This window comes from Muscardinus avellanarius, assembly GCF_963383645.1.
Source record: "Muscardinus avellanarius genome assembly, chromosome: 4".
Taxonomy (NCBI): Eukaryota; Metazoa; Chordata; class Mammalia; order Rodentia; family Gliridae; genus Muscardinus; species Muscardinus avellanarius.
The window spans coordinates 461,267-477,696 of NC_137789.1; the positions used below are offsets into that span (position 1 = coordinate 461,267).

Genomic DNA, 16,430 nt, shown 5'->3' on the forward strand with positions numbered 1-16,430 from the left:
CCACAATGGTGCCTCTGCCCCTGTGCACTGCCTCCCACCCCCTTTTGTACAAAACACAAGGAAAACAATTTGTTTGAGACAAGTGTGTGGTCTGTATGTTGTCAGAGCCCCACCATGCGTTCCCCACAGCAGGCAGGCTGTGGTTGCTTCTTCATTGCCCTTAGGTGTGGAATGTTCGTGTCGCCGGCCATGGCCAGCTCAGTCTGCTGAGGTGAGGCCTGAAGCCCTGCTGGCACAGGAAGCCCGTGGTCATCCCGGGCCTGGGGCCTACGTCTCCAGGTACTGGTAGAGCTCCTCAGCCTGGGGCACAAGGCCCAAGTAGACCAGAACGCGAACCAGGAGGGCAGCGAGCCGCATGGCCAGGGTCTCCAGCCTGGGGCAGTTTAAGGGGGGGTCACAGGCTGGCAGGGATTGGCTGTGGCCAGCTGCCCAGCCAGCCCAGGTGTCCACTCACCTCAGGGCCACCTCAAACTTGAGCACCTCCCAGGTGACCTTGATATGGCGCAGTAGGCTGCTGCTGCAGATGCCCTGACATGCCGCTCCCACTAGGCGGCTCCAGCCCCGCACCGCGCTGCACCAGATACAAGCATCAGCCCACTGGCCTCTGCCCCCGGGCACCCCCTCACATCACCAACCTCTTGGCCATGAGGAAGTAGCGGTCAACAGGGGTGCCGAGGGCCACGTTGATGGCACGGACGGTGTTGATGTTGCGCAGCACGAGCAGCATGGGCCGCGGCAGCTCCTTGAGCACCTGCATGATGTCCTCAAAGTGGTCACGGGCCATGTCCTGCATGTAGGCCGCCTCCTCGCGGCTCAGCAGGTGGGAGCCCCACAGCTGTCCCAGCTGCACGGGCCGCTGCATGAGCATCTCGGAGAACAGCAAGTAGTCTGCGGAGGCAGGGACCTGAGCCGGGCACCGGGGCCAGCTGGTGCCTGACTGACCGGGGGCTGCTGCACCTGCCCTTACCTTGTACCCCCAGCGCAGCCGCATGCATCTTCATGGCGGCGTTGTCCCTCAGGATGATGGCTCGCCACAGCTGGCACAGTGCTGACCGGTCCCTGTGGGGGGGTCTGGCTGTGAACCCCAGCCTCAGGCAGGAAAGGCTGGGCCTCAGGAAAAGGGCCCTGCCCTGCCCCCAGAACTTACTTCTCCTCCAGGAACTGGTAGAGCCCATGGTCCAGCAGCACCAGCTCTGCCTTTCCATCTGGGCCTCTCCGCACCAGAACTAGAGAGAGAGCATGTCAGCGCGTGCCTCCTCCATCGAAACCCTGCCCCTGGGCTCCTTACCATTGCCAGGGTGGGGGTCAGAGTGGATGAAGCCTGTGTAGAATATCTGTTCTGCAAAAGCCTTGATCAGCTTTTCTGCTACCTGGGGAGGATGAGAAGTGCAGTGGATGCGGGCGGCACCCCCACCCACATCACCCCAGGCACGGCACTCACATCCTGCACTGCCAGCCCCTGGCTCTTGATGGCCTCCACGTCGCTAATCTTGCAGCCTTCACAGAAGTCAGCAGTCAGCACGCGCTGGGAGAGAGCAAGAAGCTGAGCTCAGTAGGCCTGTGCAGCCCGCCCCGGGAAGGGTCTGGCCCAGCCCACCTTGCTGGACTTGTCCCAGTGCACGTGGGGAACCACGATGTAGTGAAAGTGCTTCAGCTCCTGCGCACAGCGCTCGGCATTGCGGCCCTCATTCTCGAAGTCCAGCTCCTGGGCCAGAGTCCCCTTCAGGTCCTGGGGTTACATAAGCAGGTGGGGTGAACATCCAGGACCGGCTCTTGTACAACCTGAAGGACCAGGCCCTTAGCCTGTAGTGGTGGTAGCACTACCTGCAGGACCCAGCTGAAGCTGAAGCTGGGATGCATGAACCCCACAAGCCGCAGCAAGAGCTCCAGTGTGTGCACGTCCCCGGAAAAGCGGTCCTGCAGGTCGATGTACTGTACCTGCAGCGGGCAGGGTGTGCTGAGGACCCAGGGCCACCACCCCAGCCCAGAACCCGCCCGCCATCAGGAGGTGGCAGCAGGTACCTTCACGGCCACCGCAGTGCCATCATGCAGCTTGGCACGGTGCACCTGAGCCAGGCTTGCTGCAGCCATTGGCTGGTAGTCAAACTCCTGAAAGAGCTCAAGAGGCAGCGCCTGGAAGTCCTCAAGGAACAATTCATCCACCTGGCAGAAGGGATATTTGAACAGCAGGGGCCACCAGTACACCCCTTCCTGCTCTCGCGCTGCAGGCAAGGCTTACCTCTCGGAGACCCCGCGTAAGGGCTCGGTCCTCCAGCACACGCAAAGTCCTGATGTACTCAGGAGGCAGCAGGTGGTTGAAGGAGCACAGCCCCTGGCCCAGCTTCACGTAGAGCCCCCCGTTGCGGATGGCCCCTGCCACCAGGGCATCAGCTGCCCGCTGGTGACAGGCAGACATCACCTCCACGAACCGTGGGCTGTTCTAACCAGACATGGAAAAGGCTGGGGGCAGGCGGCTACCTCCTCAGCCCCCAGCGCCCGCCACTCCCACTGAGTGCCCAGGTGCCAGGGCACAAGGACAAACCTCTTCTGCCCCACGTAAGACGACATTGGTGCACCACCAGTAGTCCAGGGAGATGTACAGGCCGATCTTGAGGGACCTGTGAGAGAGGTGGCCTTGGTGCCGAGGCCGACTCTGGTGGCTCCTGCACTGGGCCCGTTTTTATCCCTCTCAAGGTCCAGCCTCGGCCCTGCCAGTGCTTGTGCCGGCCTCAGCCTCTAGCCTTCAGGCTCTTGTAAGCTCATGGAGCACTCTGCCCCTTCTACATGGAAAACTGCCCCTGTGGGTCAGTCTCATCCCCAGGTCCGAATAATGTCTCCAGTGTACAGAAGAGGGAGGTAAAGACTGGCAGGAAGGGTCAGTGATGGAGGAGGCGAGAGGGTCTCCAAGCTCCAGAGACATAAAGTCGTTAAGTCTCTGTGATGGGGCCCAATGGCTGGGGGTCCCAGAGCTGGAGCCTCATTCTACACTACTAATCACGTGGGAAAGGGGCCTGGGAAGACTCCACTCACTCCACACCCCAGGCTAGGATAGGCAGCCCCGGGAGTGAGGATCCTGGTCTCTAGGCAAGGTGTTCCTGCCACTCAAGATGGGGCACGCAAGGCCTGGTCCCTTCAGGACTGGCCAGGGCCCCACTCCTGGCCATTCCACCACAGGGGTGCTCAGGACTGAAATACCCCAGCCAGTAGCTGTTTAGGAAGGACCCATTCTGACTCGGGTACGGGTCCTTCCACATCATCACGGAAGCAGTGAGGTCTGGCTGTGCCCCGTACCTGCTAAACTCCTCCACAAGCTAGATCTCCCCACTCATTCTGGCCCACGCAGAAGACAGGTGAGGATAGGGCTTGCAGAGTGAGCCGGGAGCCAGCACTCCGTGAGCTCTGAGACCGAGGCGCCCGCAGCAGGGTACCATCCGGAGCCCAGCTGCACTCAGGGGCCCAGACAGGAAGAGTGGCTGTGCTGAGCTGGAGGCATCTGTGGGGACTTGGGTCTTGTCCAGGGCTGCACACGGCCAACAGGTACAAGTGGAGCCACACATGCCATCACCTCAGCTCTGGCCCGAGAGGCCTGTGCACCTTCCTGTCCCTCCCGCCATTCTCACTGGAGGGAGGCACCAGGCTCCTTGGAGAATCACTGAGACCAGGGCTGGGCAGGGAAAGACCAGGATGAGTCTGAAGGGTCCCGCAGTGTCAAGAAGGGACAAGATGCTCAGAAGGGCCGGGTGTGGTGGCACACACTTGTAATCTCAGCATTTGGGAGGCTGAGACAGGAGGATTGTGGTTTATGGACAGCCTCAGCTACTACTTCGGCCCTTTGCAACTCAGTGAGACTGTTTCAAAATAAAGAATTAAAAAAAAAATAGGGCTGGGAGTGTAGCTCAGAGGTAGAATGACCCTGGGCTCCATCCTCAGTATCACAAAAATAAATAAATAAATAGCCAGGTATGGTGGCACACGCTTGTAATCCCCATGCTTGGGAGGCTGAGACAGGAGGATCACACAGGTTCGAAGCCAGCCTCAGCTACTGAGTGAGGCTCTTAGCAACTTAGACTCTATTTCCAAATAAAGTATAAAATAGGATAGGTCTGTGAGTATACCCAGAGGTAGAAAGCCTCTGGGTTCCACCCCCAGTACTACCAAAAAAAAAAGAGAAAAGAATGCTGAGGCTGGGCATGCTTGTGCATACTTGTAATCACAGCATTCAGGAGGCTGAGACAGGAGGGTCGTGGTTCATGGACAACCTCAGCTAATAGTGAGGCCCTTTGCAACTCAATGAGACCCCGTTTCAAAATAAAGATTAAAAATAGGGCTGGGGTATAGCTTGGAGGTAGAATGCCCCTAGGTTCCTCCCCCAGTACAGTAAAAATTAATTTTACTTATTTATTTATTTAGGCCAAGTGTGGTAGCACACTTGTAACCCCAGTATCTGGGAGTCTGACATAGGTTCAAAGCCAGCCTCAGCTACTTAGTGAAACACTCTACAATTTAGTGAGATTCTGTTTCAAAATAAAGAAAAAATAGGAATGGAGGTAGAAGTTGACAATGGAATGCCCCTGGGTTCAAGTCCCAGTACTGCAAAAAAAAAAAAAAAAAGGTTGGGGGTGTAGGCTGGAGGTAGATTGCCCCTAGGTTCAATCCCCTGTACTACAAAAAATAAAAATAAAAAACATTCGAAGACTGACACAGGAAGATTGTAGGTACATGGCCACCTTCAGCTACTTAGTGAAGCCCTCCACAACTTAGTGAGATGCTGTTTCAAAATAAAAAATGAGCTGGGCATGGTGGCACATACGTGTAATCCCAGCATTCAGGAGGCTGAGACCGGACAGCCTCAGCTACTTAGTGAGGCCCTCGCAACTCAGTGAGACCCTGTTTCAAAATAAAGAATAAGGCCAGGCGTGGTGGCGCACGCTTGTAATCTCTGCGCTTGGGAGGCAGAGACAGGATTGTGCAGGTTTGAAGCCAGCCGCGTGCGCTGGCTTAAGAGACCCTGTTTCCAAATAAAAATGTAAAAATAGGTCTGGGAGTATAGCCTGGAGGTAGAAGGGCTTCCAGGAACCCCAGTACCACCCCCCCCCAAAAAAAAAAGTAAAAAAATAGGGCAGGGGGTATAGCTCAGATGTCAAATGCCTGTGGGTTCCATCCCCAGACCCACTAAATAAATAAATAAAAAAATAATTTTTTTTTTTTTTTTTTGCAGGTCTGAGGATGGAACCCAGGGGCATTTGACCTCTGAGCTATACCCCCTGCCCTAATTTTTTTCTTTTTATTTTGAAACCAGGTCTCACTGAGTTGCAGAGGGCCTCACTAAGTAGCTGAGGCTGTCCATGAACCGTGATCTTCCAGGTCACAGCCTCCTGAATGCTGGGATTACAAGCGTGCGCCACTATGCCTGGCCATAAATTAAAATAAAAATTGAAAGCCAGGGATGGTGGCACACGCTTGTAATCCCAGTACTTGGGAAGCTGAGACAGGAGGCTCACAGGTTTGAGTGTAGTCTCAGCAAGTAGTGAAATTCTCATCAACCTAGTGAGATCCTGTTTCAAAATGAAAATAAAAGAGCCAGGTGGATTACACAGGTTCAAAGCCAGCCTCAGCTACTAGTGAGACCCTGTTTCCAAATAAAATATAAAAAAGGTCTGAAAGTATAGCTCGGAGGTGGAAAAACCCCCGGGTTCCACCCCCAGTACCACAGGAAGGAAGGAAGGAAGGAAGGAAGGAAGGAAGGGAGGGAGGGAGGGAGGGAGGGAGGGAAAATAGGGCTGAGTGGAATGTCCCTGAGTTAAATCCCCAATACCAATATTAAAAAAAAAAAAAAAGGCTGAGAGTATAGCTTGGAATTAGAATGACCCTGTGCTTAATCCCAGTACCACAAGGGGGAAAAGAAAAAGATTGATTAGGAGCCGGGGCGTGGTGGTGCACGCTTGTAATCCCAGCATTCATAAGCCTGAGACCAGAGGATTGTAGTTCGCGGACAGCCTCAGCTACGTAGTGATGCCCTCTGCAACTCAGTGAGACCCACTTTCAAAATAAAGAATAAAAAATAGGGCAGGGGGTGTAGCTCGGAGGTCAAATGCCCCTGAGTTCCATCCCCATACCCCCCCCCAAAAAAAAAAAAAACCAAGCAGGGAGACCAGCTCGGGGTGAGACCTTTTGTCTTGGAGGCTGGGATCTTCAATCATCCAGCCACCCACACTCAAGGCCATTGCTGGAGCAAATCTCAGGAAACCTCTGATAAGTGCCTGAGGACCCTGAGAAGGAGACCCAGGCCCGGGGAGATGCAGGTGCTCAGAGCTGGAAAACACAGGACCATATCTAACCCCAACCCACCTCCACCCAATTCAAGGGGGCTTTGGATTAACAGAAGATTCTCTTAATGCCAAGGACCGGGACCCATGAGACTCAACACCTACCCCACATTCTGCACCAGGAGAGGAAGGAGCAATAAAGACCTTCAGTGCTAGGAGCAGAGTGGACACTGGAGCCTCTGCCCAGGCTGCCAGTTCTCCTTGTGGGGTGGGAAAGAGGTGGGGCTGGTGCAACCAGTTCACGGCTGAAGTGCTCCAAGCCAAAGCGGAACCGGCAAAGGGTCCGTGGAGGCTGCGTCCAGTGTGAGGGCCCCATCGATGGCCCCTCATCTGCAGGCCTCATGGCAGCAGCGCTCACCGCCCTACCTGGCACTCCCCAGACAGAATGCTGCAGGGCCTCTGCAGACGGAGGACGGACCTCTGTGGCCATGTGGCCACTCGACATGCCTACCTGCCAAAGCGCCCGAGGCCGTCCACCACAAGCCACATCCTCCTCTTCTCCTGAGCCTCTGCCATGAAATAGCGGACCCCGAGGAGCAGGGGCACCCCGATCGCAGTGGTGCAGAGTGCCGTCCTCCACAGTGGCGGGGGGCTTGAGGTTCTGGGGAGAAGGGCAGGGCTAGAGGCGTGGCCCAACCTGAGGCTGGGCCTGACCTCCTCAGTTCCCTCCTCCCCAGTTTGGTCCCACTCCTGGCTACGGGGATGAGCAGACTGAGGCATCACAGAACCGTCATCCCATGTGAGCCCCCTTCCCTCAATCCCACCACAGCAGGGACGCCAGGCAGCCCTCAGGGGCAGTCCCCCACAGCCTGTCGCGAGTCCAGCTGTGGCCACAGTGTGAAATGGCTTCTCGGTCAGACAGGAGCAGTTTGTGGGCAGGTCTGTACCCCCAGGACTAGGCCACATGCACTGCTCAATCACAGCCCGCCCTCACCTGACCGTTTAACCAGACAGTAAGTGCTGGGACAGTGAGACTGGGCAGTAGCTGAGGTCAGCACACGCCCGACTGAAAGTTCACAGCAAGGAACCAAACAGGTCTCCGCACTGCCGTATACAGCAGGTGCCCACACGCTGAAGACGGCCGGCACCAGAGCATCCAGCCGTGTCGCTTCCAGTCTCACGTCTGTCCCAGGCACAGGTCTGCGTGCCGTGTGCGGGGAGCAAGGTCCTCCACGTTGCTCACCAAGCCACAATGAGTTTCAGACACGCGTCCTGCCTGTCCCGGGCTGAGGCCTGCTCACACCTGGCGCCCACCGCTGCTCTGCTGGCCTCAGAACCTTGGCAGCTTTTCTCTCTGCTTGGAACCCTCTTGTCCACCTCTTCTTGACCCCCAACTAATGGCAGCCCCACCCCCTCCACCCCATGGTTTGCCAGAGGGGGTGGTGCTCCCCGCACTCCTCCTGATTCACCAGCATCCACTCGTGGTAGCACTGCTGACAGAGAACCTGCCCTGGAGTGGGCCGACCAGGCGGCAGGTCACGGGCCCTCCACCTCTGCGCCTGTCCGTGGGGTGCATGTCATACCTAGGGAGACCCCTTACCGTGCAGGTGAGCCCCTCAGGTTCCTCCTGAAAAACGTGGCGGGACAGCGCCAGGGCTTCCGCCTACTCCGCAGCAGAGCCCAGTGGAAGTGGCACAATCGCACCTGCAGAGAGCAAACGGCATGCAGGAGGCCCTGCCTCTGTGACCATCCGCAGGCACCTGCAGGGCTGGGAGCCCGAGCCGGCGCTGCACGTCCTGGCACTCAGTCATTCCCAGCCACCACCACCACGACGGTCAGCCAGCAGCCAGGCTACGCACCAGGCTGCGGAAGAGACAGCTACCTCCCGGGAGCATGGCTAAGGGGCAGCGTAACCAGGAGAGGAAAGGCCTCTGGCCTCTCATTGAAACTATCCCAACTGTGTCTAGGGAAAGGTTTCGGCAGGACCTGGCTCATCACTGCCAAGTCCCACCATAACTCTTTGTTTTGTACTGGTGAGTGAGCCCACAGCCACTCTACCTCTGAGCTATACTCCTGGCCATATTTTATTTTTTATTTTGAAACAAGGTCTTACTAAGTTGCTGACAGTGTAGCTAAGTTGTCAAGGCTGGCTTCAAACCTGTGATCCTATTACATCCTCCCAAGGACTGAGATGACAGGTGCACAGCACTGTGCCTGGCCTGGCTGCCATGTCTTTTGGTGGTACCTGTGACCTATTTCCTGCTGTTGTAACCAGGGGCCAAAGAAAAATGGGCCCTATCACAGAGGAAATATCAACAATGCTCTGCTACACAATCAGAAAGTATAACTGTAAGAAGTGGCCCTACATGGGTCATTTTTTGGAAAAAAAAAAAAAAAGGCACAGAAAGCCTACAATTCATCAAGACCCCAGAGGCAGGACCCTGGGGAGCCCCTCCCTAGGGAGAGGTGCAGAGGCAGAGGGGACAATGCACGTAGCCCGGCTAGGAGAAAATATGCGGCCTTCCACTGTGGCTAGGGAGCCACCCTGGCTTGCAGACATTCACTGGCAACCTCGGTCTCCCAAACTGTTTTGAGCGCTCCTGGGCTCAAGTGGCCCTCCCACCTCAGCTCCCAAGTAGCTGGAACTCAGGCACACGCTACTGGGCCTGGCTTCCAATCTTACTTGAATTGTGAGGCCTTAAAAAGTTTGTCAAGCCTGGTGTGGTAGCACACATTTGTAATCCTAATACTTGGGAGGCTGAGACAGGAGGATTGTAGTTTGGGGACAGCCTCAGCTACTTAGTGAGGCCCTCTGTAACTTAGTGAGACTGTTTCAAAATAAAGAATAAAAAATAGAGTCGGGTGTGGTAGCACATGCTTGTAAACCCAGCATTTGAGAGGCTGAGACAGGAGGATTGCACAGGTTCGAAGCCAGCTTCAGGTACTTAGTGAGGCTCTCAGCAACTTAGTGAGACCCTGTTTCCAAATTAAGTATTGGAAATAGAGCCAGGTGTGGTGGCGCACGCTTGTAATCCCCGTGCTTGGGAGGCGGAGAAAGGAGGATCGCGCAGGTTCGAAGCCAGCCTTGCTGGCTTAAGAGACCCTGTTTCCAAATTAAAAAATATTAAAAATAGGTCTGGGAGTGTAGCCCAGAAGTAGAAGGGTTTCCAGGAACCCTAGTACCACAAAAAAAAAAAAGAAAAATAGGTCTAGGAGTATAGCCTGGAGGTAGAAAAGCCCGTGGGTTCTACCCTCAGTACCACAAGAAAAGAAAAAGAAAAAGAAAAGAAAAAGAAAAAAGGGCTGGGGGTGTAGCTTGAGGTAGAAGGCCCCTGGGTTCAATTCCCAGTACTGGGGGGAAAAAAAAAGTTTGTCAAGGCTAGTGTGATGGCACATGCTTGTAATCATAATCCTAGGATCTGGGAGGCTGAGAATCACAGGTTTGAGGACAGCCTCAGCAAGCAATGAGATTCTCATCAACCCAGCAAGATCCTGTTTCTAAATAAAGAAAATAAAATAGCGCTGGGGGTGTAGCTCAGATATAGAACGCCCCTGGACTTATTCCCTAGTAAAACACACACACGTTTCTCAACTGTATTTTTTTTTTTTTTTTTTTTTTTTTGGTGGTCCTGGGGGTGGAACCCAGAGGCTTTCTACCTCTGGGCTATACTCCCAGCCCTATTTTATATTTTATTTGGAAACAGGGTCTCACTAAGTTGCTGAGAGCCTAAGTAGCTGAGGCTGGCTTCGAACCTGTGCGATCCTCCTGTCTCAGCCTCCCAAGCGCGGGGATCCCAAGCGTGCGCCACCACACTCGGTTCAACTGTAAATTTTAAGTCAGTGTTTAGGGAAAAAACTCCACATATTGTATGTCCCCCACAGCACAGAGGAATATATCATCGCACATGCTGGGCCAAAGAAGCTGATGGCCATCACTTTCTGGCCAAGCATGCAGCCCTGCAGACAATTTCAAGGGCTGCCAAGCAACAAGGTCCATGACCTGTTGTCCCAGAATGGACTGACCAAACTGCTTGGCAAGGACACACGGAGCAGCACTGATTCACAAGGAAAGCAGAGGCTGGAAGGGCGGCCCGGGCAGACAAGACGGGGCACGGGCCCACTGCGGCCATCTGACACGCACCTCCTGGCCGCAGCCACCCCCGGTGCCAGAGTGGCAGCAAAAAGGGGGCCAGGGAAAGGGCACTAGGAAGTGCCGCGGGGTGCAGGCTCCAGGCTGTGGTCCCAACCTCCACCCCTCACCCAGGGGCACCCCTACCGATGCCACTGCCCACAGCACACACACAGACTAGCCTTGCCCAGAAGGACCAGCCAGAGCCGCAGGGCCCACAGGGCGGCACAGGCTGGGTGGGACTTCCGTGTGGACGCAGCAGCCCCAGAGGATCAGATGTCGCTGGGAAGCAGGAGCTACACCTGCGGGCGCGGGAAGGAACTTGCTCAGAGGTGGGGGCGCTCCAGAAGAAAAAGTGGGCGTGGGGCGCGCTGGAGTCGGGCCAGGGTTTTCCTGCAGGGAGGGCGGGGAGGGGGATCTGGGCCGGGGCCCCACCACCTCTGCTGGGCCGGATACCGTGTGCTGGGAGGCCAGCCCGAGTTGGCAGGGCAAGTAGACGGATGCGGCAAGACGAGCCAAACTAGCCGAGGAAAGCCGGGACGGCCATGATACTGGCGCACACCTGCTGCCCACTCCTCTGGCATCAAGGGTTCCACTGTGACTCTCAACTTCCCAGCAAGACTTTAGCCCACTGAATAAGACGAGACATCACCAGCGGCCACCGCCAGTGCCGCCAGTGCTCGCAGACATCAGCGGCTCTGAAATACAACAAGCCATCGCAGGGTCCGACGTGCTGCAAAGCACCCGGCCTCTTCAGAGAGCCATCATGAGCCAGCATGGTGGCACTCATGGTGGTGCAGGCTTGTAATCCCGTACTTGGGAGGCTGAGACCGAAGGATCACATGTTCAAGGACAGCCTCGGCAACTTAGGCCCTCTGCAACTTAGTGAGACCCTGTTTTGAAATAAATGATAGGACTGGGGGTGTAGCTCAGAGGTCGCAGGTGCCTGGGTTCAATCTCTAGTACCATAGGGGAGAAAAGAAAGCAAGTATGAGCCCCGTGGCAGCGCTATGCGGGCCGTGTGAAAGCACGCACCGTCCCTGTAGATACTCGCAGTGTCTCATAACAGGAAGCAAAGAGGCAGGGGAAAGAGTGGGAAGACGACCCAGACCAGCAGATCAGATGCGCGCAGAGCACACGGGGCGCGCCCACCAGGTCCTGCCCGCCGCACAGCGCACCAGGACATGCTCCCAGGGCGACAGCGAGTCTGCGTGTGGACTGAGCAACAACACGAAGGGATTATTAGTATTTGGGGGCATAAAAAGTCACCCCGGTTACCTAGGAGAATAATTTTGCTTAGTGGATGCATGTTAAAGGATTAGTTGCAGGCCGGGCGTGGTGGCGCACGCTTGTAATCCCCGCGCTTGGGAGGCAGAGACAGGAGGATCGCGCAGGTTCGAAGCCAGCCGCGCGCACTGGCTTAGGAGACCCTGTTTCCAAATAAAAAAGTATAAAAAATAGGTCTGGGAGTGTAGCCCGGAGGTAGAAGGGCTTCGAGGAACCCCAGTACCACCAAAAAAAAAAAAAAAAAAAGATTAGTTGCAAGCCAGGCATGGTGGTGCACGCCTATAATCCCAGTACTTGGGAGGCTGAGACAGGAGGATCGCACAGGTTCAAAGCCAGCCTCAGCTACTTCATGAGGCTCTCAGCAACTTAGTGAGACCCTGTTTCCAAATAAAATATAAAATAGGTCTGGGAGTGTAGCCCGGAGGTAGAAAGCCTCTGGGTTCCACCCCCAGTACCACCAAAATAAAGACTAGAAAGTAGGGCTGGGGGTGTTGCTTGGAGGTACAATGCCCCTGGGTTCTATCTCCAGTACTGCAAAAAAAAAAAAAAAAAAAAAAAAAAAAAAAAAAGCTGGGATGTAGTCAGGCGTGGTGGCACACACCTGTAATCCCAGTACTTGGGAGGCTGAGACAGGAGGATCACAAGTTAGTTGCGGACTGACCTGAGTAATTTATCAAGACCCTGTCTCAACATAAGAATTAAAAGGGTTGGGGAAGCAGGGCGTGGTGGCGCACGCTTGTAATCCCAGCATTCGGGAGGCTGAGACTGGAGGATCGGGATTCACAGACAGCCTCAGCTACTTAGTGAGGTCCTTTGCAACTCAGTGAGACCCGGTTTCAAAATAAAGAATAAAAAAACACAAAAAAGCAGGGCAGGTTTAATGCCCCTGGATTCCATCCCCAGACCCGCAAAAAAAAAAAAAAGAAAGAAAGAAAGAAAGAAAAAGTCAAGCCACCTGACAAACTTCAACATCACTTTCATTAAAATATGTGAATCTTTTAGCGAAAAGAACACTATTGGAATTATTTAAAAATAAAACCAGTCTGCTGCTGTCAGGGATCTGATGGGGAAACCAAAGTCCAGGTGTACAGCCTCCACCACATCACCAGCACAGTGTAAAGTGCTCTCTCAGGTAAGGCCAGGAGGGTTGTGGCCACCAAACACTGTGCCCAAGACCCACCCAGAGCATGACCACCGAACTGCCAGCAAACCGGTCAGAAAAGACTAGGTCAGGACCCTGGCCCAACACCAGTTCCTTAGTTCCTTCCCACCAATCACACATCTCCGCTGACCTGGGACTGTGCTGGCCCTGACTGGTCCCAGCAGCCCCACACATGGTCCAGTTTAGACAAAATGAGACCAGCTTCCTCTATCCTGGCCGGCATGCTTCTACAGGGAGCATGCAGACATCTGTCTGCAGAAATACTTGTCCAGAGTTCTCCACTGCAAACAGAAACCAATGAAGTAGCAAAACAAGCTCTGAGTAGTAATTCTCCAATTGATGCTACAAAGTGAAGTGTGTGCTGTTAGGCAGAACAAGAGTCAGGCTTTCAAATTCCTCGCAGATCAGACACAGCAGATTAGAAGAAGGATGAAGTATGGCCACAGCCAGCCTGCCAGAGGAAAAGACAACTGCCCAGTCTCAGGAGAAGGCCTGAAACAAAAATAAACTGAGAGAGACTAGAACCAGGCAGCTTACCAGCAGGAAAGATAGCCCTACCACCTCAAAACAAGGAAATGGGCACAGAACTACTATAACTAAGAAATACCCTGTCCCTGTTTAAGAGTGTGTGGCTTCAGGCCGGGCGTGGTGGCGCACGCTTGTAATCCCCGCGCTTGGGAGGCTGAGACAGGAGGATCGCACAGGTTCAAAGCCAGCCTCAGCTACTTAGTGAGGCTCTCAGCAACTTAGTGAGACCCTGTTTCCAAGTAAAATATAAAATGGGTCTGGGAGTATAGCCCGGAGGTAGAAAGCCTCTGGGTTCCACCCCCAGTACCACCAAAAAAAAAAAAGAGTGTGTGGCTTCTTGGACCAAGTGAGCATTCAGAAGCCTCTGTGACCCAGCTACACCTGTTGGCTTCAAGCAGCTCCTGAGCAGAGGCCAGCACCTGCCCTGCCTGGAGGAGTAAAAGCCTGGATATGTGAAGACACTTTGCAAACCAAGAAGTGCTGTACCAAAGCCCAATCCCTGATCCCCGACATACGCTGCTCCATCAGGTCAGCCAAGAAAATACTCCCACACAACAGAGTTGCCCCTGCAAGCCACAGCAAGGTAATGGGATTACTTGTCTATCTGTATCTAAACCCACAAGGCCAGCTTTAGAGAAAAACAAACCCAGCCGGGCGTGGTGGTGCACGCTTGTAATCCCCGCGCTTGGGAGGCGGAGACAGGAGGATCGCGCTGGTTCGGAGCCAGCCTCACTGGCTTAAGAGACTCTGTTTCCACATAAAAATGTTAAAAAACAGGTCTGGGAGTGTAGCCCGTGGGAGTGTATACCGGAGGTAGAAGGGCTTCCAGGAACCCCAGTACCACCAAAAAAAAAAAAAAAAAGAAAAACACAAACCCAGACCGGGGTGGTGATGATGGTGCACACTTGCAATCTCCGTATTTGGGAGGCTAAGACAGGAGGATCTTGGTTCCCAGCCAGCCTCAGTTACTTAGTGAGACCCTTAGCAATTTAGTGAGACCTTGTTTCAAAATAAAGGATAAAAAATAGGGCTGAGTGCATTCCCTAACACACACACACACACACACACACACACACACACACACCCTGCAGAAAAGTCTAAATTAAAAAGGATGCTCTAGCCGGGTGTGGTGGCACATGCTTGTAATCCCAGCATTTGGGAGGCTGAGACAGGGGGATTCGGTTCTTGGCCAGCCTCAGCTACTTAGTGAGACCCTGTTTCAAAATAAAGAATAAAAAATAGGGCTGGGGGTGTAGCTCGGAGGTGGAATGCCCTGGGTTCTATTTCCAGTACCACCAAAAAAAAAAAAAAAAAAAGGGACACTGGAGCCAGGCGCAGTGGCGCATGCCTATAATACTTGAGAGGCGGTGACAGGAGGATCGCAGGTTCCAGCCCAGACTCAGTTACTTAGTGAGGCCCTCCATTAGGTAGTAAAACCCTGTTTCAAAATAAAGAATAAAGAAGCCAGGCGTGGTGGCGCACACTTGCAATCCCAGTACTTGGGAGTCTGAGACAAGTATCTTGGTTTGTGGACAGCCTCAGCTACTTACTGAGGCCCTCAGCAACTTTTGAGACCCTATTTCAAAATGAAGAATAAGCCGGGGGTGGTGGCACATGCTTGTAATCCCAGCATTTGGGAGGCTGAGACAGGAGGATCATGGTTCCCAGCCAGCCTCAGCTACTTAGTGAGGCACTTTGCAACTCAGTGAGACCCTGTTTCAAAATAAAGAATAAAAAAATAGGGCTAAGGGTGTAGCTCGGAGGTAGAATGCTCCTGGGTTCCATCCCCAGTATCACAAAAACAACAAAAAAAGAAAGAATAAAAATAAAAAATCGGTCTGGAGTGTAGCCTCGGACATAGAATTCCCCTAGATTTTATCCCTAGACAGCAATAAATAAATATATAAATGAATAAATAAATAAATAAATAAATAAATAAATAAATGGGGCTGAGGGTTAGCTCAAAGGTAGAATGTCTCTGGGTCAAATCCCCAGTACCACACACACAAAAATAAATAAATAAAATAAAGTAAAATAAGGCTGGGAGTACAGCTCAGAGGTAGAATACCCTTGGGTTCAATCCCCAATACCACAAAACACACACACACACACACACACACACACACACACACACACACACACCCTACCTACTGAGCTAGCAGCAATGACACATGCCAGTATCCCAGCAACCCAAGCCAGGATCATATGTTCGAGGCCAGCTGGGCAACTTAGTGAGACCCTGTCTCAAAATTAAAATATAAGCCAGGGCATGATGCCTGTAACCCCAGTACTTGGGAGGCTGGGCCAGAAGGATCACAGGTTTGAAGTCAGCCTCAGCAACTTAGAGAGACCCTCTGCAACTTAGTGAGACCCTGTTTCAAAATAAAAACTAGAATAGGGATGTGTGTGTAGCTCAGAGGTAGAATGCCTCTGAAATTAATCCTCAGTACCACACACAATTAAATTAAATGTAAAAATACTGGGATGTAGCTCACTGGTAGAATGCCCCTGGGTCCCATCCCCAGTTCTGAAAGAAAAAAAGAAGAAAAAAGGAACAGCTCTGTGAAAGGGACAATAATTCAGGCAGCTCCAAGGACAGAAGGAGCGAGGACATTTCCAGGGTTAGAAGATGGGGGCCTGGGAGGGAAGGGCAGCAGGAACGGAGGGAAGGGAGGGGTGCGCGGCCAACGGGCCCCAACAGGGTCCACTTTCCCCGAGGAGCGAGAGGGCGTGGCGGGCAGGGGCCTCGGCTAAGGGGGCCAGGACCCCGCAGGGCCTCGGCGCCGCCCGGGGTCTGAGCGTGAGGATCCCCAGAGCCTGGGGCGGAGGGGTCCCAGGGTCCGGGGAGAGCGGGGTGGGCTGGGCGTGCGCGAGACTCCGGCCCTGAGGCGGGGCCCGCGGTGATCGGGGTCTCGGGCCCGGGGCCACGGGAGTCAGGCCCCGGGACTAGCGGATCCTCACCGGCCGCCACATGTCCCCGCCACGCTCCGCTCGCCTCCTCGATCGCTGGCGCCCGGGTGCCCAGCAAGCCCTGCGAGAGGGCGCGCGGTGCGCGTGC

The 16,430-nt window shown here is 54.1% G+C and overlaps 1 protein-coding gene across 1 annotated transcript; it reads right to left on the bottom strand.

The window, feature by feature from the left end:
- Positions 1 to 267: 267 nt before the first annotated feature.
- Positions 268 to 16,345, bottom strand: ADCK5 (aarF domain containing kinase 5; the record flags this gene model as incomplete). Its single annotated transcript, XM_080693734.1, has 15 exons — positions 268 to 373; positions 455 to 571; positions 636 to 888; positions 968 to 1,059; positions 1,148 to 1,226; positions 1,289 to 1,370; positions 1,442 to 1,525; positions 1,598 to 1,729; positions 1,825 to 1,938; positions 2,023 to 2,163; positions 2,240 to 2,440; positions 2,543 to 2,618; positions 6,778 to 6,927; positions 7,867 to 7,970; positions 16,334 to 16,345. 15 exons carry the CDS (start codon positions 16,343 to 16,345, stop codon positions 268 to 270), a joined length of 1,743 nt encoding a protein of 580 aa, XP_080549860.1.
- Positions 16,346 to 16,430: the final 85 nt, after the last annotated feature.